The 25,148-nt window shown below is 39.3% G+C and overlaps 1 protein-coding gene and 1 long non-coding RNA gene across 3 annotated transcripts in view; one reads left to right on the plus strand and one right to left on the minus strand.

Moving 5' to 3' along the window:
* The window catches only part of LOC119529992 (E3 ubiquitin-protein ligase MARCHF1), a 581,433-nt gene that overhangs the window by 10,637 nt on the left and 545,648 nt on the right, over positions 1 to 25,148 (minus strand). For both annotated transcript variants that reach the window (XM_037830956.1, XM_037830955.1), the window contains one exon: positions 8,354 to 8,501. In XM_037830956.1, coding sequence (XP_037686884.1) covers positions 8,354 to 8,501 — 148 coding nt within the window. The remainder of the gene's footprint in view (positions 1 to 8,353; positions 8,502 to 25,148) is intronic.
* The window catches only part of LOC119529996, a 46,291-nt gene continuing 40,716 nt past the window's right edge, over positions 19,574 to 25,148 (plus strand). Inside the window, exon 1 of the long non-coding RNA XR_005215988.1 lies at positions 19,574 to 19,631. This is a non-coding gene — a long non-coding RNA (uncharacterized LOC119529996). The remainder of the gene's footprint in view (positions 19,632 to 25,148) is intronic.

A 25,148-nucleotide genomic window follows, 5' to 3' on the forward strand; every position in this document is an offset into this window, starting at 1 on the left:
TTTGTTTTCTATAAAATAAATTATTATAGACAGATTATAAGATTTTATCTCAAAAATGGTCACTAGAAGGACCTCTTAAGAGGAGATGCTAAAGTGAGGTTAATTTAGATTTTTCAAGAATATTTTCAGTGGTAAAGTGTACTTGCCTCCTCTTATGAAGACTTAGAAAATTGTTTTCCATTCATTTTTGTTGGGCTAGGCATTTTCTAAGCTGTCTTCTGTAAAGAGGAAATAATGTACACAATAAGAAAGGGTGGTGGTAAAGAAGCACAAAATTGTGCTTACCTGGGGAATCCTGCATTTAACCCAAGGAACTCCTTACCTTCACTGATATATTTTGAAGGTGTAATCTGCACTTGGAAATGCCATGAGCACAAAGTAACTTTCCTTGCCAGTTCAGAAGAGGAATTTAGAAAGTCCAGTTTCAGCCCAAACAATCATCTGTTCATGTCTCTGAAGCATAAGGATCCATCTCTACCTCTGTGCTTGGAATATCTCTGCAGGAATTTCTGCAGGTTAAGGAATAACCTCTCTGCCCATTCTTACTCCTCAAGCATTAGAAGGAAATATTGCTTTGCAATTCTCAGACAGCAGTTGGAGGAGCAGATATTTTGCTCATCACCATTTTCTAAGGAAATGGGAATCTTTTCACTTCTCTCAAAATAATTTGATAATTCAGTCACTTTCCATATTATCATACCGATCCCACAAAATGGCAAGAAACCCAAACACTCTCAGTGTAAGATCACTCAAATGAATTCTCCCAGGCCTCCATTTTATAAGTGTATGTAGGTGATGTGGGACTTGAGGGCTGCAACACCTTCTATTCCACTCCAAAGCAATGACCCTGCTACTAGGTTTTCCAAGAAAGACTTAACATAGTCTGTAGATGTCATGTGATATAATACTGAAAACATCATACATTAGAGTTAGAAGAATTAAAATGCTATATTACTTGTGCTTGAAAGGTAGTGATATCATAACCACAGAAATCAGTCAACAATTTGTAGGTAAACTTATGTTTAAAGAGGAAGTGAAAGAACTTTAGACAAGGAAAAGATGGACTTCCCAGCTCATCCTAGATTGAACCTTGGGAGTCTAATCTAGGCAAAGACTTTTCTAGCATGCCGGGGAGGAAAACTGAGGTGTCCAAGTCAAAGCAGCTATTTATGGAAACAAGTATAAAGGGCAAAGGAAAGTAAAACTGTAAGTTACTTTTCCACATAAAGAAAAAACTAGGCCACACTTTACTCTCCACATTGGGGTTGGGTTGGAAGGCAGGGGTTGGGGCTGTCTCAGGAACCTGAGACGGAAGCATTATCTATAAACAGAACCACTGCAGTGGACTATCCCTTTCATCTCCTTTACAGTCACAATTTCCTCATCTTCATTCCTAAAAACCCTCTCCATTCTAGTTAAGAAATACCAAAATCCCAAATGATTTGGACTTGTACAATTTCTTTGCAGTCCAAACCTCCAATGTGGATTTCCCTTATTATGGCTAATGACCTCTCAAGGGCTGTTTTTCTGTACAAAATCCCCACTTGTTCTTGAGCGTTACGGATTTCATTTGTAAGAATCAGCTTCTTTTGGCTTCACATCTTTATCCATCCTAACTTAGCCAGCTATTTCATTTCCTTCAAGCATCAGGCCTATTGTCTGTTATCCTCTTTGATCTCAGTTTTCTCATCCCGTGTAGCATTTTGCAGTAATGCCCCCACTGGACTTGTGTCTCCCTGCCACCATGCCCTTGGGGAGCCCCCTTCTACATTGAGTCTGGCCTTGGCTGTGCAACTTGCTTTGGCACAATAGCAAACATGACACAAGCAGGGACTTTAAAAGCATTTGCTGTTGTGGCTTGCTCTTTCTCACTGATCTTTAAACAATGTGCCTGCCAGGTGAAGAAGACAGGGCCAGCCTGCTAGAAAATGAAAAACACAGCTCAGTCTCCTATCACCTTGGCCAACAGCATGCCCACTGCCAGGCATGTAAAGGAGGCCATGCTGGATCCTCCAGCTGCCCGCTGATGTGCCAGCTGTCTTCAGACGCATGAGTGAGCCCACAGAGATCAGCCACGCTGGCCCAGGACAGACAACATGCCCAACTGACTTGCAGATTTGAGAGCTAAAATAAATGCTTGCTGTTTTAAGCCACTAAGTTTTGGGATATTCTGTTATACAGCAAGAGCTAACTGATACTTCACCTAAAAATGGAGGTAGTAAATAGTTGACCTCACAGATTTATTGGGGTGGTTTAAATGAAGTAATAGTTCCTGACACATAGGAAATGCTGTATATAAATAAATGTAAGCCATTGTCATTGTTGTTACCTGACAGACTTGAATGCTACATATCTTTGACTGAGTAGTATACAGCAGAGCTTTCACTGACACCTACGACGAAGAGCTTTCTAACTTCACTGGGCTTCAACCTTGGGGTGTCCCACCTTGACTCCAGGCAATTAAAACCTCCAGAATCCAGGAGAGGAGAAACTGTGAGGCTAGCTGCTAGCGTTTAGTCAGCATTGCCCCCCGTCACCCCGAGGCCCTGGGCATCCCTTGCAGTTACTGTTCGCTTCATCACTAGAGAACCCCAGGATCCCACCCAAAATAAATTAAATAGTACTTAAATGCTTAAATAGCAACTCCATGTATTGTGCTTGTTAGAAAACATTTTTTGCTGAAATTTCAGACCACAATTTTCTTGTAAGCTGGGTTATATCTACCATCCCCTTTATACTCATTTCCTTTCCGGCAATATCGATTCTCTGAAAATGTATTTCCTTTGGTTATAGAATAGGTTTCACCACACTGGAGGTGCACAGGCTGGGTTGCCTGTAACATCTCGTATTTCTATTTACTCTTGAAGTTGAATTGGGTGAATTGGAAGGTCCCAGGTGGGTGTCTGTAATTCAGCTAGAGATCAGGTGAATTACTCATTTCTTATTTATCTACTTGATGATCTCTAAGGTTCCTTGCAGCTTTGAAATGCGAATTCTCATAACATTCTGCATGTCTTACATAGCCGATCGCATGAGGGGAGACACCTGGAGTGTGTCTAAAAGCCTCTTTAAATCACTGAACAGCAGAAGAGAACCTGCCTCACTTAATAGCTGCAGGGACAGTGTATATTTAGCTACAGCATCTCACTGGTAGGTTGGGATATTTTTGGCTGGGTGCTTAGTTTATGCAGAGTTACAAAATGTGTCTATATAAGGGTGTGTATGTGAGGAATGGGTTGTTTTTCCCCTTTACGTTTATCCTGGTCACTTCTCTCCAATTGGATCAATTATTAAATAAAACTTTTCCTATATTTATAACCTTTCCCTCAACTTGTTTTAATGCTAATATTCACTGTGAGTAAACATGTTTGACATGTGTGCACTATTTATATAAAAGCATTACAATTTATCTGATACAAGGTCAAGTTCATGGTGTCTTTGAAAAATGAATGAGAAGAGAACCTTAAGAGGACACTCAATCCAACTTCCTTAGTTTTACAAAGGAAGAAACGGAGCTTCAAAATGGTTAAATATTTTATTCAGGGTACTAACCTGATCTAGAACCCTGGCCTTCCAAGCCAGTGTTCATTATATTTTGGTTGTTACCAGTAACAGCCCATGTAATTGCTTCCAAAAGAAATGTTTAAATAATATTGCTGAAAAGGAAAATATTTTTATGGATTGCAAGGGAGTGATTTTTAACACCTACTTACTAAGCAGAGGTTAACAGCTAACAACTACTGCAAAGCCATAATTCTTATCTGCTGAAGAGTTAGCCACAGTCAGCAAAAATTTTTGACCATCCACTAATACAAGGCGCTCTCCAAATAAGGAGGCATAGCCCCTGCTCTGAAGGAGCTGGCACAGTCACAAGGGACTCGGGCATGAAAACAAAATCAGTTTGCTATGCCTGTGGTGAATGCATTTAAATAAACCTGAGGCAACTTTAATATCTGCATCTACAGTTTCTTTAATAGGTAGAATAAATGGTGGTGGTTGTTTTTGTCTCCGCTTTTGTGTATTGTTTTTAACACCCAAATCATATACTTCTAGAATATGTGAAGATAAGGCAGGAAGAAAAAAATTTTTCTCCAAATTGAATTTGTCAATGAGCGTAATTTAGGGAGTTAAAATTTCAGGTACTGTATCTCTATCTACCTGTCTGTCTATCTTTCTATCTATCTATCTATCTATCTATCTATCTATCTATCTATCTATCATCTATTATTCTTTTCTTTCACCACTGGGGACAGAGAGAAAAACTAAGGTGAGACAGCTATCTGGGGCATCATGCACATTTAATCTAAAAGAACAACCATTTAAACACATATGAAGGATTTTTTTCCTTTCCAATGTTGTCATTACAGTTCAAAAGATTTTGCTGTTTTATATTCAAACTCAGTGCTGGCTGAGGAAGGATGGTTTGTTCCTCTTCAGATATTTTTGAAGGTTTATAAGATGGATTTAAAATATCCTGACTTTTAAATTATGCAGTCTTTCCAACAACTTTACCCATAAATTCATGATCAGTGGTTGCAGTCTCCCAATGTCAAAAGAAGATAAAAATAATAATTCATACAAATGCCCACACATCCTTAAATGTGGAATTTGGGAAATAAGGTTTTAAATACAATTTGAACATAAACCTTAGCATATCGGTATAATTACACCTTTTATGAAAGTCACTATGGGAAGGGGTGGTCTCCATTTGAAAGTAAGAACTGGCCCTCTAGCAAGTGCTCTGTATCAGTTGTCCCAGCCTCTGGTTCCTAAATATCTTGCTTCCTAATTTAAAGTCTCTGAACACTAAAGATAAGATATCTCATTTTCAGTTTCCTTAAGGAGTTGAAAATAATTTTTAAACATATAGATTAAAAATCTGTTCCTTGAATAGCATTCACACTTTTCTACTGGGAAATCTGACTGAGGGGCTTGAGAGAAAAGCCTTGGGGATGCTGTGATATAGAATCCTGTACTCACCCAGAACTGAGAAGGAAACAATTATTTTGAAGAAAAATCTTAAAAGAAAAATAAAAGGTGGAAAAGCTTGAGGATGAGGTAGTCATACTTCATCATTCCTTCTATAACATTGACTGGGCCACTTGCCAGAGCCCAGGGATATGGTGATGAGAAGGACACCACCCCAGCCTGCTCTGAGCTCAGTCTCTCTGGAGAGATGGACTATCAAATAAGCAGTTGCAATAATGTATGGTAATTCTTATGAAAAGGCAGAGCTTCTCAACATGGCTGCAAGCTAGAATAAACTAGCTAGTTAAATCTAAGTCTCTGGGGATAAAACCCAGGCTTTGTAGTGTTATAAAAACTCCACAAGTAATTCTAAAATGTAATCAAGACCAGGCACCACTGTCTGAGCTGAGTGCAGGATGCTATGGGAGCACCTGTTAGGGTGCGGTCTGCAAACTTCAGTGGGCATCACAATCACCTGGAGGACTTATTAAAGTACAGGTTGTTAGCCCTGTCTGATTCAGTAGGTGGGGGCAGGAGGGACTTAGAATTTGCATTTCTCCCAAGTTTCCATGGGATGCATTCCACACTTTGAGAACCACTGTGATAGGAATAATTATCTAGTTCAGGTAATTACACTAGATTTCTGAAAGAGAGTGATACAGTGAGTCAGGGATAGGGAGGTGTGTGAGAATATGTGAGAGTATAAGTGTGCATGTGGTGGTGGTGGATGGGAGAAGCTGGGAGGGAGTGTTTCATATGGAGGGAAAAGCTAAGCAAAGTGCCTGGAGCTAAATTTGGGGAGCTGAGCGAATGTTCAACATGATTGGCTAGAGCCAGGTTATGGAGGACAGCAGAGTCCCATTAAGGAGTTTGAGTTATATTCTAACGGTAATGAGATGTGATTGGATTTCTGTCTTTATAAATTTGCTATGATTACGGTATTGAGCATGGGTCGAAGAAGGGCAAAACTGGAGAAAGACCAGTTAGGTAGCTGTTGAAGGTCTCTGGTAAAATATGATGATAGTCTTGTGCCTGGATGGTGGAAGTGCGGAAGGAGAGAAGTGGACAGACCTGAGACAGGAGCCTAAAGCAAGAGGGAGAGGGAGATCAAGAATGAGAGCTGGATTTCTTGACTGGTTTACTGGATGTCAGAAATTCCCTTCCCATAGGTGTATCACAGGAGTGAGCATGAGAGTGGATGATGAGTTTGGACATGTTGAGAGTTTGGGGTGCCTGGAAGACCTTCAAACGGAAAAGTTAAGGAGGTAGCTGAATGCATGCTTGAGGTGTGATATAAATTTGGGGGGTTTTCAACATAGAGATGGCAGCAAAGCCATGGGAATACCCAGGGGGACTAAAGAATGAGTAGGGAGAGAGAGAGAAAAATGGCAGGAAGCATGGGGCTATGGTTTTTTTTTTGGGGGGGGGGGTTCTGGAGAGACTTTGATGGCTGAAGTTGAGATAATCATGTCCATTATAGGATAAATGATCACTATTCACTCACATCTCTTAGAAGTGGGGTTGAGTAAAACGAATGTGAGAGGTGATTCTGACCTAAGATGGGAGCTTGTTTCTGCTTCTTATGTCTAGGAGAGGTCTCGTAATCTTCTTTCCCTCCCATGTGTCAAGAGGAGAGCAGGGACCTTGCAGTCTCCAGCAGCCAGACCTGGTCAAGGTGACCACTGGGGGAGGGGTGAGTTACGTCACCTCCGAGCAAAGTTATGGTTCTCAAACTCTGAATTCCAAGTTAGCCATCTAAAAATAGTAAGTCTCTGGCTATCAGGTGTACCCTTGATTGTTAGGAACACTTGAGTCCCGTGGTAGTTTGGGTGTCGTAAGGTGTGTGTGGTGGAGGGGATGCTTCTTTGTTTGTCCCCGCATACGGGATGGCAGTGGAGGTGGTGCACTTGCTCTTGGTTTGGGCCAGTACCTATAGCCATAGGGGAAATGGTTTAAAAAAACAACACAGAAGTTCTACTCTCAGGAACTTCCTAAATAGAGATGTAATAAGGCATTTTAAAATCAAGCATCTCAGGAGCAATGCTGAGTGTAGTGAGACATGATGTAGTTAGAGATAAATTGTACATGATTGAGTTAATATGGAACGAAACAAACCCAAACACCCTACCTATTATTCTAGCATTTAAACGTCAAGAAGCAGCGCTTTCACTCTCTTTGAGAAGAGGACAGTGGGATCTGCAACCCTGTTGCCATAAGCCACAGTGCATCTCGTGAGACCCAACAGACCCTTTTAATCAACCGGCCCCGCTCGGCTTCTGGAAGGCCCGGAGCGAGCACCTGCAGGTGTGCACTGCTGCCACCTGGGGCGAGATGGGGAATGGAAATTCCTGCCCCTGTGCACTTAGGAAATGAGTCAAATACAGTTGCAAAACACCTTTTTTTCTTCCTTCCCTCCTTCACTATGTCCTTCCCTCTTTCCCTTCTCTCTCTCTCTCTTTCTCTCTCTCTCTCTCTCGCTCGCTCTCTGTCTCTCTCTTTTTTTACGGAGGATATTTCTGATAACCCTACACACTGTTATCCTTGAGAACAATTTCTCCTTTCTAATTTATCAGTGGCTTCCCTTTTCTCATTTTCTCTCTCTCTCTCTCTCTCTCTCTCTCTCTCTCTCTCTCTCTCTCTGTGTGTGTGTGTGTGTGTGTGTGGCTATTCCTCTGTTTTACCAGCTCTAACTAAGGCTTAATGCTAAAGCTCACAGAGCCTGATGAGAAACAGAGCTGGGTACCTTCAGAAATGGAAATGAACAGTATTGTAATAACCATTGTGTTTCCTGTTTTTGCTTCTGGTTTAAATAACCTATCCATTTTCAATGTTAGAATATGTCCTAATGATTTTTAAACATCTTTCTTTGCAGTCTTGACACCATCCTGAACAATCAAACTTAGCAAGGTCAAAATTTTAAACCATAGTATTAATCTCCTTTATCAAATTATATAGGACTATAAGACATTCTCTATGAGAGTACCATCTTATCCATGCTTTTAAAGAAGCAAAGTCTAGGGTGAGTTAATTTAAAATAAATAACACTCCATTTTCAAAAGTATTTGCCTTTTCACATGAGGCAGAACCTCATTCTTATTCAGTTCCTGAAAAGCCTGAAGTGGTACATGACATCTACATCTTTCTCCCTACTACCTTTTCCATGAACTTGACAAACTCGCTTCTCAGGTTGGGACCCCACCCCATATTCAATGCTTTGTTGTCAGAATATTAATCAATAACGTAATCGGAGGAGATAGAAGTGCCAATACTGGGAATGGCTTTCCTAGTATATCACACATGAAGACCTGAACTGATGAAATAGTTTCCCTATCCACCTCTAGCTTACACCCCAGGAGAGGAAAAGAAAAAAAATTTAGGCTGTTACCATTGTCATTGCCTTGTTTGATTTCCTCCGCGGTCCGATCTATCAAAACATACAAAGACCAAACCACGCAGGTGATGGCGATGACGTGGAATGTGACAGAGCAGAATATTTTCCTCCTTTCGCTCGTGGTCATCTGTAGTTTTTCCCACTGTAATCAGAAAAGAATCACACAAAAACTGAATTTTTCATGGGGTACTTTCTTTCCCCCTTTGTTTCCAGATACAGATCATGAAAGAAGGAAAAAAACCTATATTTGCAATCCCAAATGACACTATAATATTCAAATAAATCTTCAAGTTTGGAAAGATACGGCATTTTAACCAACAGCATTATATGTAACTGAAGTATGTCATAATGATACAAAAATAATCTTTTCTCCCAATGAGTTGAATAAAGTCACTTCTGTTTTGCCAAGCCATGGTTTCCTCATTTGTGATGAGAAGCTCTATATTGTACAATTTTCAGAAACTATTTCCTTTCATGTTTCTGCATACTATTGCTTTGTGGTCTAGTTCGTAAGTTGTAACAGGTAACACTTTCTTCTGGGTTAATGTATAATACGACATAGTGTTGCATTCCTAAATGTACAAATAAATTTAACAAGTATATGAATGGCTAATAATATCTGGAAGAGAAAAACCAACGTTTTCTGTTTACAACTCTTTTTGGAAAATAAATATTATCATCCCAGCTATGGGAGAAAACCATGAAAGCCTCTTTTAGAGAAGTCCTGATTTGCTGCTGCCAACAGGCAGTAACTACTGTCACATTTATTGTCCCTTAATCACACTTGTCAAGGAGTTGGGGCAGCCCCCTCAGAGTGGGAGAAGAAGAGGGCCATGGGTTTTATAGTTATAGCATAAGGTTTATGTCAGGGAATGTGTCCATTACTGACTTTGAAGAAACAGCCCCTCGAAAGAAATTTTAATGCCTTTCCAGCTACCATATCAATTCACTTCTGTGTTAGGAATTGTGACTTTATTTTTCTTTGCAATACTTCCATAGGAAAATGAAATAATAATGATCTTATTTAAGGTGTATGGAGCTTTTAATAATCCACAGTTTTTTATATTATTATGTCCTTGCTAAAGACAAATTTTTACAGCACCAGAAGAGCTTTCTCTTCCCCAACTCCACCACCCCCGCGCCAACACACACAATTCAATACACAACTCAATTAAAGTGAAAGACATATACATTTTGTTCCATAAAATCCTGGTTCTGCCACCAGCTTTGAGACATGCAAGTTGCTTAATGTCTCTGGCCTCAGTTGCCTCATCTCGACAAGGAAACACATTAAGGCAGAGGCTTTGACGGAGAGGTTATGGGAGAGGATAGTCATTCTTCATTTCTTCCTTGAATAGACTCCATCAAGACGGCACTGTGTCCCGCCTTCCTTGGCAGCTTCCTTAGCAGAGGTGGACATATACTCATGCCAGCAGTCATCTACTGGGATATTGAGAGATTTTGCATTACTGATACAGGAATCACCCCTTCTTCCTTCCTTTCATATTCTCTTCTCTGCTACCTGGAACTCATAATTAACAGTTGGAGTGTCAACAGGCATCTTGCAATCATGAGGAAAAGTTGAGCATTGGAGCAACCTCAGTCCTGCCAGCAACTGATCATCTTTGATACACGTGAGGAAAATACAGCCCTGTCTGATTAAGTCATTGTTTCTCAGGTCTCTACTACTTATCAAATGAAATTTCTGATGATAAAAGAATCAAATGGATAGTTCCTAACTTCCTTTCTAGTTTAAAGATTAAAACCCTAAAATTTCACTTGTAAGAGAACAAAATGCTTGAAGTCTGATCTTGATGCTATAGAGAGCTTCTTAAAAAAATTCAGGTAAAAAATATTTTATTTACAAAGACATTCAGGTCATCTCCTCTTAAAGGCCAGTCACCACATAGTTTTGCTTACAGTGGTCTTTTAGAGCTAATTAACAATTAACAGTTCACTTTGGACTTTTTTTCCCATCAAATTATATTTTATATATTATATATTATTCCAAGTAAAGGTTGGAGAAGTCTTAGCGATATGGCTAGACAATAAACAGATGTTTTAATTTAGACTGTATTTTGAATTAATAATGAATTGAGAAGATTTTACTGTATGTTACCTTGCTTTTGCCAAAATTCACATCATGTCTGTGAAAGATTTTTTTTTAAATCTAGTTTTGCTGTTAATTTATTGTGTCATTAATCTGAATAACCTGTATAATTAAATAATGTCATTTGGCAATGGCATTTTGTGATTTAATAAAATTTCCTGAATTACCTCAGTATTCAATATGGCAATAAAAAATGTAGATTGTTTAGAAAAGCAGTTGGTTTTACATGTTCAAATTCCCTAAATATCCCAAGATGGAAAAGTAAAAGATTCATACCAAATCAACTCTCTTTCATAAAGCTTGTTTTAGCAACAACAACCACCACAATTTAAAAAGTAGGACCTTTTAAATCTGAAGTGTTATTTGGTGAAATGACTGGAACCCCATTTTCAAAACTAATGAGCCTCAAAGAGAAAAATATCAGTGGGGCTGAAAGGGGTTGTACCAAATCATTTGTAAAGATTTCTTCTAGCTCCAGACAATAGAAGCTCTTAAGCAGTCACCTCTAAATACCAGTGGCATTTTAAGGAGAAGTGAAGGGTAAGGGGACCATCAAACTTCTGCACTTTCCTTTATAAATCCTCACAGGGACCATTCAGAAATTCACTACAGCACACAAGTAAATGTAGTACACCAGCGCCATCTGCCTCCTGGTTACATTATTGCATACAATATTCAGTACATGGCACCAGCAGAAATAAAGCTGTTTTGTAAATTGTTCATTCATATCCTTGCATTTTCAGCGTTCTATACAAACTTTAGATAAGTTTTGCAAGCCGTAACAGTAAGGAATAGTAGGCGAGGGCAAGGATAGAACTCTTAAATTATGACTCCCACTCCCGGTTTGAACAAAGCTGTCACGAAATGCCTTAATTTAATACTCGCTACGATGAAATTCAATACCAGTTCCCAAAGATTTTGTACAGAAAAGTGGTAATCTGCACAAATGCATAGAGAATTTATCCCTTCCTGCCCAGTTTTATAAAATAATGTTTGGCTTATGACCAATATGCGGAAAATCTCAAAGTATGTTAGCACTAACTTTGAAGTAGCTCAAAAACCACAGGACTCGGGATCTTCGGGCGAGTGCGTTCTCCTTTGTAGCCTCTAGAGGAGCAGTGGGAAGGAAGCGCCTCATCTGGGCCGCTTTTCTTGAAGAGTGGATCTAATGCAGTACTTTTCTAAGTGTGATTCCTGACCGGCCACATCAGCATCACCCGGGAAATCGTTAGAGATGCAAATTCTTGGGCTCCAACTTCGAGATGAGTCTATTTTAGCCTCTTTCCACTGGGCACTCAGAACATTCCCCACTCTGGGGCAACCTCACTTTTGCCCTCCTACCAGCAGGACGGCAATCTCGCCACTGCTTTTCTTGTTTAGCTTCTTCGGGCCTGTGTCAAATAAACCTCAAGTCCCGCAGTCTCAAGGAGACATATGTCTCTCCAAGAGGTCACAATGAAGCTGGTGGAAATGATAAGAAAGTAGCTTTCTCCCCCCCTCCCCAAGGAACAGAACAAAGGTATACACTGCAGTACATCACTAAACTTTTTTTTTACAACTCTTTACACTGCCAGCTTCTCTTATCTGTCCCAAATCAATCTTCAAGTTCTTTTTCCACGTTCAAAATGAAGGATAAGCTAAGGGTGGCAAGACGAGTTTCACAAAATCTTGGAACCTAGCTTTAGGCTTTATGATCTCTGGGTCTTTGGCACCTGTTTTATTGTTTTTGGCCTTTGATCACTTGCTAAAAACCCTAAACAGTAAAAGAATTGAACATAACTCCATTATTCACTTAAAATTATAAAACTAAAATTTTCTAAAATATTTTTGAATTGTAGTATAAATTGATGCAAGCATTGTTTCCGTGAGATTTTCTATTTGTTTTAGACAAATCAAACTGTATATTACAGTAGTTTAAGCTATTTGCATTTGTATCGTACCCTAAGATAAAATTTTAAAATATTGCATAACAAAAATTTAAAAAAGCATAAACTTTATACCAGTGATGAACAGAGGAAGTTTATCTGCACAATATCAAAGTACCTGCGGTAGGGCCTACTTTACCAAATCCATTTCCTCTTCTTCCTTGGCCCAGTTCCATTGTATTTTCCAGCCTTCCTAATAGCTATAGGAACCAGAATGATCAGCGAATTACAAAGCAAACACTCACCACCAGGTAGCGCCAGATCCAAAGGTAACGAGTAGCCAGGCCACATGGCTCAGCCAGAGCCGGGAGTTGCCAGCCAGCCTGCTCACAGGCTCTCCCTGATCATTTTATCAACCAGGCATAAATGCAAGGCAACATTTCAACAGTTAAAAATTTTCTGACCCTTATCATATTATGGTGGGTTTTTACCACAAAAGTGAAAATAGTACCTGGGATAGCAAGTCTAAAGTTTATTACCTTATCTATGTGCCTTAGTAAGGCATATCTGCTAGAGGATAGTAAATAAACCCTGCAAAAGTTCTTGATCTTGCCATATTGGTGAATCTTCTAGAGGGTTCATTGGTCTGGGGCAGTGGTTCTCAAAAACTGTTCTTCAGCAGAAATCATCGTCACTCTCATTAGAAATGCAGTATTTTGGACCCTACCCCAGACTTTCTATATTAGAAACTCTAGTGGTGGGGCCCAGAAATCTTGGTTTAACAAGCCATCAGGTGATTGTGATGTGAGCTAAAGCTTGAGAACTGGCTTAAGGAATGGCACTTGGTAGACTTCCAAGGTGACCTCAATGACGTCTATGTTAAAAGTAGCACTTGTCATTCCCTGTCATGAACTAATTAGTAGCCCTGGGAAGGGTAATCAACAAACCGTTTGGTTATCTGGCTGTGATGGAAATATTTCAGGGTGAATGAAAACACACAAACCAGTGAATTTTTCAAAATCAGATCAACTGGTTTGGAGTTAGCTTATTAATCATGGAATCAAACTGTTAAATTTTTATTTCACTTTTGAAATTATTGTTTCACTGATATGAAAGGTTATTAAAATCTAATTATATTAGCTGCAATCTCAAATACTCTGGGAAAAAAAACAATGGCCTCTTAATCCTTTTGAGAGATAACTCTTGAGAGCTTGTTGAATCCCTAAATTCATAAATACACCTAGGATAAGTAACTTCCCTCTTAAAATCTATTAAAGAACACCAGAAGAAAAATGTGACCTCTTCAGACTTTTAGTAAAATTTACCACAAATCTGGTGATGAGTAGAAAACAAGATAGCCATGCTGAGATGTAGATGCTGGGCAGTTGGTTAAATTCACTGGTTAGTTAAAGCACTCACTATGGGACACAAGGCAGAAAGCATGAATGATGCAAACTCGCCCCTCAACGGAATTACAAATAATCATGTATGTGGATGTCCAAGCTTTCTTACGGAGAGTTAAAACTTCAAATGCTCTATCCTTAAATACTCTCTCATTTCTCTGGGAAAATCTGTTTCCCTCCAGCTCTCTCTTCCACTTTTTGTACACAGTGATCTAATTATTTGGCATCTTTTATGCATGGACCAATGCTAAAAGACATTGTATATTTTTGTTTGAGTGCATCTCCTCTGTTTCTCCTGACAACAGGAAAAGAGGAAATGGTCTTGCACTACAGCAGGGGTCAGGACCTACGTCCAAAGAAACTGCAAACAAAAAGGGTGAGGAAATGAGTCATGTTTCCCAAAGAAACTGCTTAGTCTTCCATTTTTTAAATATAAATATAAGATTAATACCTACCATCTTGGGACAGTTTGAGCACATGTTGGCTCAGTTGGAGAAGTAGCCACTGATGTGTTAACGCTGATACCCAGAGGTTAGGGTAAAGATAATACTGCATGTAATTGGCAGTCTTACTGAAAATGATTTATAAACTTTCCCACAAAGGGTACTTAGGAACCTGAAATCAATGACTTTATTTTGCTGCCACTTGGTTTGCATTCAGAACCACTGACAAATGGGCACGCTTTGAACATAGAGGGGAATAATAAAAATTATTCACTTTTTGCCTTTATAGTTTGAAGTAGTTTTCGGCCTTGGCAGTCTAAGAGAATCACCTCAGGGAGCGATATGCATTCCCAATACACACTCCCAGGCCTTGCTGAATCGACCACTGAGGGGTGAACATGCAGTTTCACAGTGTCCTCTGTGATTCAAACTGATATGGTGCAATTGTTAAAAATGAGGGACCTGGGTTCAAATTCTACCTCTGCTGCTAATGAACTACATGACCTTGATTGAGTTCTTTTAATTCTCTGTGCTTCAGTTTCCTTACCTATAAAATGATAAGAATAGGACCTACTTTATAGAGCAGGGTTTAAGTGAGTTAATACATGTAAGTGCAGAATAAGTACTGGGCACTCAGTAAATAGTCAATAAACATTAGTGATCATCATAATTTGGAAGTTGCAGCACCACCTCCATTTGGCGTTGGTTACCATGACCGTCTAGATTAATGCATCATGTTGATAACCTCACTGAGGAATGACAAAGGGATGCATTGGGATTTGTCCATGTGGAATTAAGTTAGCAGAAGCTCCCCATCTATTTTCCAGATACAAATGGATGTTTCGAATACTGCATCTCATAGCAGGAAAACGCAGTCTTTTGTGTTAACTATTTGAACAAAGGGTAAGTGGGTGAACTCCTATGCATAGACCAGGTGGAATCATTTAGAAGACTACACAATGATAGCTTCTTTTCTGCTAAGATTTTTTTTTTTTAAATCACAGCTTGTAATACATGCTCCAGTAACTTTTCACTCTTTTCTTCTAAAAGTTCAATTCAAAATGTTATGTTAAGGCTTTGTGTTTCTGAAATAAATGTTGCTCTGGGTGAAAGATTTCATAAAAGGTTAAAAAGAATCAAACCTCTCAAAAAAACTGAAAGCATTAATATGGATATAAAGGTTATAATTATGTCTTCTCTGAGTAATGTAAACCAGGAAAGGCAGCTGATCCCTGACAGAAATCTCCCAAAAGGTGTCCCCCAGCTACTCTTCTCTCTTATTGATTACAAAGCCCAAGAAGCTCCCTGAGAATGGATAAGTGAAAGAAATATCTCTTTACCCTCAAAAGGTCATTGATTTGGATTTTTATATACTGTGACTTTTAAAGTCTGCTCTTCTAAATTAATGCTGATATAATAATACTTTACCAAGGAGAGATGACATTAATGTATTTAGAATAATATGTGCAGTGGTTCAGTATGTCCAGTAGGGAAACAGCCAGTGGGTAGAAAAGTAGACGTTTTATAGCAGGACAAAGGCAATTTATAGCGAAAATCCAAGGGTTATTGGAATAATTTCAAGCTAAAAGAAAAGGCGTACTTATTTAAAGCAATAGTAAAAAATGTATTACTTGTGTGTAGTGTGTTAACAAAAAGCACTTTAATATTTATTGTTTCCCTTCATCTTAGTAATTGTCATAAGAAATCATTAGAGTGAATGTTATTTCTCTTCTCAATTCCTCCTCCTCCTTCTTTCATCCCTTCCTGCCCTGACAGGTTGTCTCGCCTCCAATTTAAAAGCAGCAGCAAGTGTGTGTGTGTGTGTGTGTGTGTGGCTATAAAGCGAATTCCCTGACTTCTTCCCAAGCAAAAACCTTATGGCCCTTCTCTTTTCCTTCCTCATTTCTCTTCCTGACCAAAGATGACATTCCCCCTCACCCCTGGAGCCCGGTCCTTCCTTTCTCCTTGGAGATCTAGATTTATCATTTATATTCACCCCCTCCCTCTCCATAATTCTGTGTTTCACCTTTTTAATACACTCCAGTTTCTCCATTTTTTTTTTTCCCCTCAAAACATCACTTTAGCTTGAGTTCTGCTGCCCCAGGAATAGCCCATTTTATTTCGTCCTTTCCATTTTCAAACTGATAATCTCCACTTAGTAAAGGCTACTTCTCTTCTGAGACCCACTTCATCTAATTTCTGCCTCTACCATATGTCTCATACTCGGCCGACATCACCAATGATTTTGTACTTAGTCAATGAAATTAGTCCTTAGTTTGCTATACTCTGTCTCAACAGACATGAATGGAGCTCTCTCTGTGAAACTTTTTCCTTCTCGGCCCTCCTGATGCTTTTCTTTCTCACTTCTCTTCCTCTCTCTCTGACTGCATCTTCGCAGCCTGCACTGCACTCCGCCTCCTTATCATGCCTTGGCTTTTCTTTTCTCCTGCTGCCATGCCCAGATCCATCCCTAAGTTTAGAATGACCTTATTCTTTCACTCCCTCCACATTTTAATAAAGTGTCTTTATCCTTGAACATGCAGGGAGGTCACCTGTGTAAGGTAAAAGAGAAAGCTACACAACTCATGTCATGTCGTAAATGTAAGAAAAGAATTTGTTAAATGAACTTGACAGTGCTTGGTACAGACTTGTTCATCTCCTTAGTTAATAATTTCAGGCTTTGTTGAATGGTAATGTGTTTATCTCGCTGCTTCCCTTAACGGACCTTTTTCACTGGTCTGTTAAGTTTGTTCACAATTGCCATGTACAGTACTTCTTCTTTAGTTAACACAGCAACCCGGAACTACCCCAAGTTCTTTCTCAACAAACATTCACAACCATCTCAGACCATCCCGAAATCAAATCACACTTCGTCATGGCAGGAAGGAGTCTTAAGACATCAAATGGTCTCACTTTTGTTTTGTTTTGTTTCAAATCAGGAAACTAAGGCTTTGGGAAGGATCTTATCAATGTCCTCCTGCTAAATGTGGCAAATTCTGGACTGAAATCTAGTGTCCTAACTATGCCTTATTTACTCTTCATAACATCCTTAAGAGAGTGAGATCATTGTTTTTAAAAAAGTTTCTTACGATTTACAAGTGAGAGTATAGAGAGAGGTAGAAACATTTACTAAATTTTCTAGTTTACTAAAATTACAAGGTCAATAAGTGACAGAGGTAGGGCTAACATTTATTTAAGACTCAGTTTCCATTCCAGTGCCCACCCCCATTACTTTGCAGGCCTGACACTCAGCGGGTGTGCCTGGGTGTGGAAAGCCATGCTCGTGTCCATGGGCAGCTTCAGTTCTCATTAGTTTGTGATCCTTGCCATATTGATTGTTAAACATGTATGTATTTTAAAAGCACACCACTCCTGTTTTCAGTTTTGGATTAATTATAGATTTTGACTTTTGATATTTTAATTAGTTCAAACTATAATTATAGGCATTATCTTTTAACTAAAATTTTACAACTTTCAAGGATTTTTTTTTTTTTTTTTTAGTGTATTGGTCATCACTACAGAGACTTATGGGTTCCATGAGCAGACCTAAAATCCAGGAAAAAAAAATGGAAGGGAGACTGAAGAGACAAGGGATAGATGGATAGAAAATGGTTTATTTGGTGAAGATGTCCAGAAAGACCCCTGCAACTCAGTGCATCACTCTCTACACTGTACTACTCATTAGTTAGTATATGCTAAACCTTTAGAGAAAGAAATATTGTGAAAACATTGATAATTATCTTGTCACATTCATTTACAATGCAAGGAACTAGTTACCGAGGATGGTGACTGGTGACTGGAGTCTCCTGTTGGAGACTATCAGTCTGCTGCAGAGAGAGGTGCACGCTACCGGGTGAGAACTGTTCAAATGAAAGGACCCTAGCAGAGTCTGATGCCAAGAATGTAGAGCTATTGGAAAAAGCAAGGGAGCAAGAAGAGCTGAGGTAGGAGGAGGGGGCCTGGGTGCTGGGAGAGAGGGAGCATGATGAGCTAGTTGGGTCAAGCTGGCAAGGAGCCGCAGGGTCAGAGACGGTGGAGGGAAATGACAGAGAACTGAGACTCAGGAGGCAGCTCACCCTCCCCGCAGGAGAGCACAGCTGTCTGTCTTGGGGCAGGTAAGCCAACCTCCTTAAGCCTCAGGTTTCTCACTGGTAAAACTGGATAACCATTTTACCTCATTTTCACTGAGTACGGAAGAGATGCTCAGAAGACTGCAAACAGGATGGTCCAAATTGTTGTGTCAATGTGGTGGAAAGAGCTTATTAGAAACAGTGTGTGGGAATATCAACTTTACGAGCAGCACTATCAAAGAAATGTCGTGGCCATTAATCCCAAGGTTGCTAAAATATTTCTATAAAGCAGATTAGTTATATTTTATTCAGTCAACTTCTGTCAGGATTAAAAATATCCCTCTCTATAAAATATATGTGTATTACACTTTAAACATATATGTAAATACATATGATTCTGCTGCTAGATCACCAAACCAGTTTTTTCTTATAAACTTTTTCCTAGTCTACCACTGTTTCCCTCTAAGAATTCATGAAAGACGGAATTTCCTACAAATTTGGAACAATGTATATGTAATTTAGGAAAACATATTGCTGGGAAAACTTATCCACTAGAGGGTGCAATGATATCAAACATGAACAAGATTAGCGTGAAAGAAAGGAAAAAGAAAAGGAAAAATATCTATCTTTTATGGGTCTGCCTTGAGAGGAGATACAACATGTGATCCCTCGGCCATCCATATTGTAATCACTTGCACAGCAGTTGAAATCACAAATTCTTAGGCTCTGTCCCAGAGCCACAGAAACAGAATATCTGTGGGCGGGGCCTAGGAATCTGCATTTCTAACAAGCACCCTGGGTAACTTTTATGCACCTGGAAGTTTGAGAATTACTTCTCTAGGAAAACAAAAGTTTAGGGAAACATTTTAGAGAGTTTCTTTAATGTCTAATACTTTTTCACAGGACTGAAGATATTTCTACTCTTTCCCCCCAAACACACACTCAAATCTGGGATGATTAATATTGTGATGTAAGAATACAAATTATATCAAGACTTAATTGATAGATGCATTTAATCAAAGTCTTTAAAAACAGTTAATCAAAATTTGTTTATCCATTTTCTCTTGGAGGTGACGATGAGAAATACTATTATATGCTGGACAAGAAGTCAGTCTATTACTGCTTCAGAAATGTTGAACCAACAGGAAGTTTACGGTGCTGTGTCTACAGGGAGGCTTAGCTGTGGACTATGATTTCATAAATAAGACAAAAAGAATAATTGGACATTTTATAAGGCAGCATAATCCCTCTTCCCTACAGATTTAAGCCTTGCCTAGGACTTCTGGAATCACCACTGCCATGCCGTGTTCTTCCTTGAAACCCCACTTCTCACCTTCTTTCTGCCTGCATACCTCCCTTCCTTGCCCTTCAGTGGGTAGAGGTGAGTCTACCCAGACAAGTGGTCCTTCTTCATGCCTGGAATGATCATAGCCTTGCACTTCATGAGAAAGTGCCCACACAGGCTCGGCAGAACCATAGGTACTGAGAAGGCTAGAGAGAGTGTTAAACAGATCTAATTTTACCCCTCATTTTCTGGATGAAGAAACTGAGGCTCAGAGAACTTAATTGATTTGCTAAGTGTAATACAGTAAGTCATTAATAGATTCATTCAGGAGCTAATTATTGAAGCATCACAGTACGTCAGACATTGTTCTGGATGGTGGGAGACAAGATAGCCAAGATTCCTGCTTTATGTAGTTTACGTTAGGGTCGTCATTGTGGACTTTTGTGTATTTGTTAGACTATGGTGGTTGCCTGTCAATAAGAGATAATGGGCTTTGATTTTATAAGTGCTTCTTTCCCTTTCCCAACTACCTTTTATTATTTGGATGTGTATATGTGGTATGTGGTGTGTGTGTGTGTATTAATAGGTATATATATATATATATATTTTTTTTCTAGAATAATCTGTTCCAGTTTGCTAAAGCTGCTGTTACGCAAAATACCAGAAATAGATTGGCTTTTATAAAGGGGATTTATTAGGTTACAAATTTACAATTCTAAGGCCATAAAAGTGTCCAAACTAAGGCATCAACAAGAGGATACCTTCACAGAAGAAAGGTCAGTGGCATCTGGAACACCTCCGTCAGCCGGGAAGGCACGTGACTGGCATCTGCTCGCCCTTTGCTCCCAGGTTCTGGGTTCAAAATGGCCTTTCTCTCTCTCATACTTGCTTGTTCTCCCAGGGCATTTCTCTTGAAGCATCTGGGGCTCCTCTCCTAGCTTCTTCAGGGCAAACTCTGGGCTTCATCTCTTAGCCCAGCATCTCCAAACGTCCTTCTGTCTGCATCTCTAAGTGTCTGGTCTGTGTCAGCTCTGAGCTGTCTTTCTCCCTGAGCTCTCTTAAGGACTCCAGTAAACTGATCAAGATCCCCTCTGAATAGGTGGGGTCACAACTCCATGGAAATAATCTAATTGAAAGGTCTCACCCACATTTTGGTGTGTCACATCTCCATGGAAACAAACTAATCAAAAGTTTCCACCCATAATAAGTCTGCCCCCACAAGACTGCATTAAAGAACATAGTCTTTCCAGGGATACACAACTGTTTCAAACCAGTACATCATCTTTCTATAATATTCTGATGGGTGTACATATTGTGTCTTTGTCATCTTTGTAAACTTGCAGAGATCTTACATCTTGCAGCCACTAAACAAATGTTGGTTAAATAAACTTTTCTTTTGGTCTAGCATTTCCTGGTAAGGCTGAACCTTAATGGATCTTTTTAGTGAAGGTTCTTAGGAAGGCACAGAGAGTTACGAAAGCTAACAAGAACAAAAATTGATCCCAATAAGTAAATTTTCTTATAGTTATACTTTGTTTGCTAGCATTTACCTAAATTTACCTGTATACAAAAATCTGACTTACTAATTAATTTATCCAATCATTTATTTAATAAAATGTGGTGACCACGGCTACACTCTATTCTAGGCTCATATCATATAAAAATAAACAGTTTATTTGGGGGAGATAACTAATAAAATTTTAATTATAAAACAGGTAACAAGAACTGTAGAAGAGAGAGTGATTAATTCTACCTAGAATGGGAGAAAGAGTTTTGCAAGGAGGAGTAACTAGAGGGGCACTGTTATAGGATAGAGAGGAATTTGCAGGTTGGAGAAAGGGCATAGGGCAAACCTGGCAGAGGAAACAGTGTGATAGAGGTTACGGAGGCAAAAATAACAGATGTGCTCACATTCACCGTGTGCCAGGCACCATTCCAAGGCTTTGATGTGTATCAACCCATTGAATACTCAAAGCCACCCTATAGTAAGGAGTCTGAGTCCCTTTTCTTTGTTGGACTTCTGACAGCTGTCAAGTTCCACCATTTCCCCTCCTGCCCCACATCTGAGCAAGCTGATAAGAAAGTTTTGGCACTCATTTTTTGGCACCTGCTGGATGTTTTAACCTCACAATCCCTGGCCCTGAGTGGTGAACCCTCACCCAAGCTCTACTCCCTAACATGGTAATAACTAGCTAGTTCCTTTCCCAGCTGCCTCAAGCCATTGTCAGAGCTGCTTAGGAGCCTGCCCTGCTCTCCCCAGAAAGCCTCATTATGTGAGTAACACACATTTCCAATGTCTATGGGTCATCACTCTCAACATCAGATCAAAATTTTGGGTGGGAGATGCATCCTGTTAGTGTGAATGCCCTCAGCACACTCTAAAGGTAGGGCAACTCTCACCCCACTGTAAGGATGAGGTAACCGAGTTAAACAGCTTTTCCAATCACAAAGCTGGAGAATGGTGCATTTGGGATTCAAACCCAGGCAAAATACATAAGGTGCGCACGGAATGAAATATTCCTTGCAGTTCTCAAAAATGACTTCTATATAAAATATTACCTGTTTAAAAAGCAAAGAATTTTGTCATTCAGGTGGCTGCAAAGATCAAGAGAAGTTTCTCCATGACATCTACCATTCTGCATGGCCATAGCAAGCCCTATTCTACTGACAGCCCACTGTCAATGCTTATTTGCATGGGTCAAATAAACTCTTGCATCCTATTTCCAAACTGCCTTAATGGCAGTGTCACATCTAGACACTGTGTGTAATGTTACTGAGTTGAGATTTTTTACCCTCATAAACTTTAGCCACATATACATTTGAAATAAATGATAAATAAATATATACTGTATCCCAGCTTAAATGCAGCAATAAACTTTAATCTCTCTAAATACTGATTCAGGATCTAGACACTGTGTGTAATGTTACTGAGTTGAGATTTTTTACCCTCATAAACTTTAGCCACATATACATTTGAAATAAATGATAAATAAATATATACTGTATCCCAGCTTAAATGCAGCAATGAAACTTTAATCTCTCTAAATACTGATTCAGGATCTAGACACTGTGTGTAATGTTACTGAGTTGAGATTTTTTACCCTCATAAACTTTAGCCACATATACATTTGAAATAAATGATAAATAAATATATACTGTATCTCAGCTTAAATGCAGCAATGAAACTTTAATCTCTCTAAATACTGATTCAGGTTGTGGATATTTAATACTTTAAAGCAAATAGTGTTTTAATTTACTTAAAAATCAGATTTATCAGTAGTTTGGTATCAAGTTTAATTAACTGACTCAATATATTACCTTTAAATATGTTTTTGGCATCTTACACACTCAGCCTTTGTTAAGACTTTTGTTCTAAAACCGAAGACTTCTTTTTTTAAAGAACAGAGTCCAGGAGTATATAAATTATATGCAAAATGTGGTGTATATTTACTTTTTCTGAAGAGAAGTTCATAATTATCATCGGATCCTCAAAGAGGTCTGAGACTTTTTCCAGATAAAAAGCACTTGCTTTAAATTGCTGTGTCTTGAATTAATTTAATAGCAACACATCAACTTCTTACAAAATAAGGAAGCACTGGGCCAGGACAGGACTGGAAGTAGATATAATCACTGGTTTCAATAAAACTTGTTCAAGGGCTTGACATATTTGGAAAACAAAGAACAACTCTGCAACCACAATTGGCCACATTTCCTCATTTGCAGTACTCAGGAAGGATTCCAAAGCCGAAACACTGATTCTCAGCTTACTGGGTGGTGGGAGAGAATGTGTAAACTCATTCATGCATTCATGTTCACATGGGAATGTCCAACCTTGTCACGATTTTGCTAAGGAAGCCAACTGTGACTTTTCCTACAACCTCCAAGTATAGCTTTCCTTCAGTCAGGGAGAAGTAGGTTGGAACCAAGAAAAGCTTCCGGGAGGAGGGGGGTTGTTAAGTATTTCATTTCATTTCAGAGGGTACCAAAAAGATTTATACTGGGCCTTCAGATGCCCTTGCAAGGGAGTCTGTTTTGTGCAATGATACTTAGGTCTAATAGCTGCTCTCTGTGAGGAAGTTCTTGAGAAACACTGAGATACTTGTTCACATCCAGAAGAAATGCCACTGAAAATGGAGCAGGAAGGATTAACATTCCCATTTATATATCTATTTTATACCAGAGATCAGAAGCGATTTCTTGTACTTGAGCTGCATTTGATAAAAGGTGGGAAGAGGAGAGGAACTTTGGGTTATATGAAAATACACCAAGTTCCATGGGGCAGAGTTTTGTCTGAGGAAATTGCCAAGTCTCAGTGCATCCTTCTCAGTGGAAGGGCAGGAGGTGAGGTGAGAAGAGGGGGCAGGACTAGATGATGAAGAGGGTTGACTATCAACCCAAGGAGTGGGAATTTGGGGCACAGTTTTGACACAAAGGGATTACTGTTTAGGAAGAAGTAGAAAATGTTCTTTCCAGATTTCCTTTAGGGAATTCATTCAAAAGAAATTTCTTGGAGCCTAGTTAGGATAGAAAGCAAGACCAAAGGGATACGAATGTGCACTGACCTCTTCTGAGTGAGACACGGGAAGAGTTCGTCTGTGTTCCCTTGAGGTAAATGGGTTGAGAGCCTTGGGGAGGAGCTGGGGAGACAGTGGAAGGCGCTACTGAACTCGCCGAACCCTTGAGGGGAGTGGATTTAGGGACAAAATCTATAAAGTGACTGATCTTTGAGATCAGACTAACATGGGCAGAAGAGGACAGCCTATACCAACAGATTGTGGAGACAGAGAAAAAAAGTTACAGTTACTTGCTCAAAGCAGGTGAGGGATGTGGATTGTCCCAGGCAAGGGAATTGGAGTTTGGGTCAAGTTTAAGCAAATCTCCAAGAAGTAAGTTAGAAATGCATCTGGGTACCTGCTGTTTTAGAAAGACCCTTCTTGCAGCTGTGTGAAGAATGAACTGGAGAGAAGGTGACTAGGCAGTAGTCCCTGCATTAGCCAAGAAGGGGGAAAGGACTGAGGTGGTGGCAGTGGGTCTCATTAAATATGACTTCTACCTCAGAGAATATTGGTGCCCTCATGGGTAAACTCGCTTTATTTCTTGTCTTCAGCCTAAATATGTATTTTTAACTGCATCACACCCCATCTACTTCCTTCTTTCTTATCTATGAAGACAAAATGTCCCTCTGCAATCCAAATTAATCCTATGACCCTTAATTGCATCTTTCCTTAATTTTTAACCTCTCCCTTTCTATAACCCTCTTCCCTTCAATATGAAAGCCTGCTTCTATGTCTCTCCCAGCTTTTATTTTACAGTATCTTATTATTTTTATAAAATGCATGTTCACTGTAGAAAATTTATAAAATCTAGAAAAAGAAAATTAATAAAATCACTCATAATCCCATTTGCAATGCATATCTTTAATCTTTTAAAATATTACACATACAAATATATTAGGATGTGTGATGTTTTGAAGCTGCATGTACCCCAGGAAAGATCATGCTTTTAACGCTAATCCATCCCTGAGTGTGTGGACCCAAAGTAAGTAGGATCTTCTGGTGAATAGGATCTTAACTTAAGTTGAGATGTGACTCACTTCATTCAGCGTGAGACTTA

Source organism: Choloepus didactylus, chromosome 3 (genome assembly GCF_015220235.1).
Source record: "Choloepus didactylus isolate mChoDid1 chromosome 3, mChoDid1.pri, whole genome shotgun sequence".
NCBI classification, from domain to species: domain Eukaryota; kingdom Metazoa; phylum Chordata; class Mammalia; order Pilosa; family Megalonychidae; genus Choloepus; species Choloepus didactylus.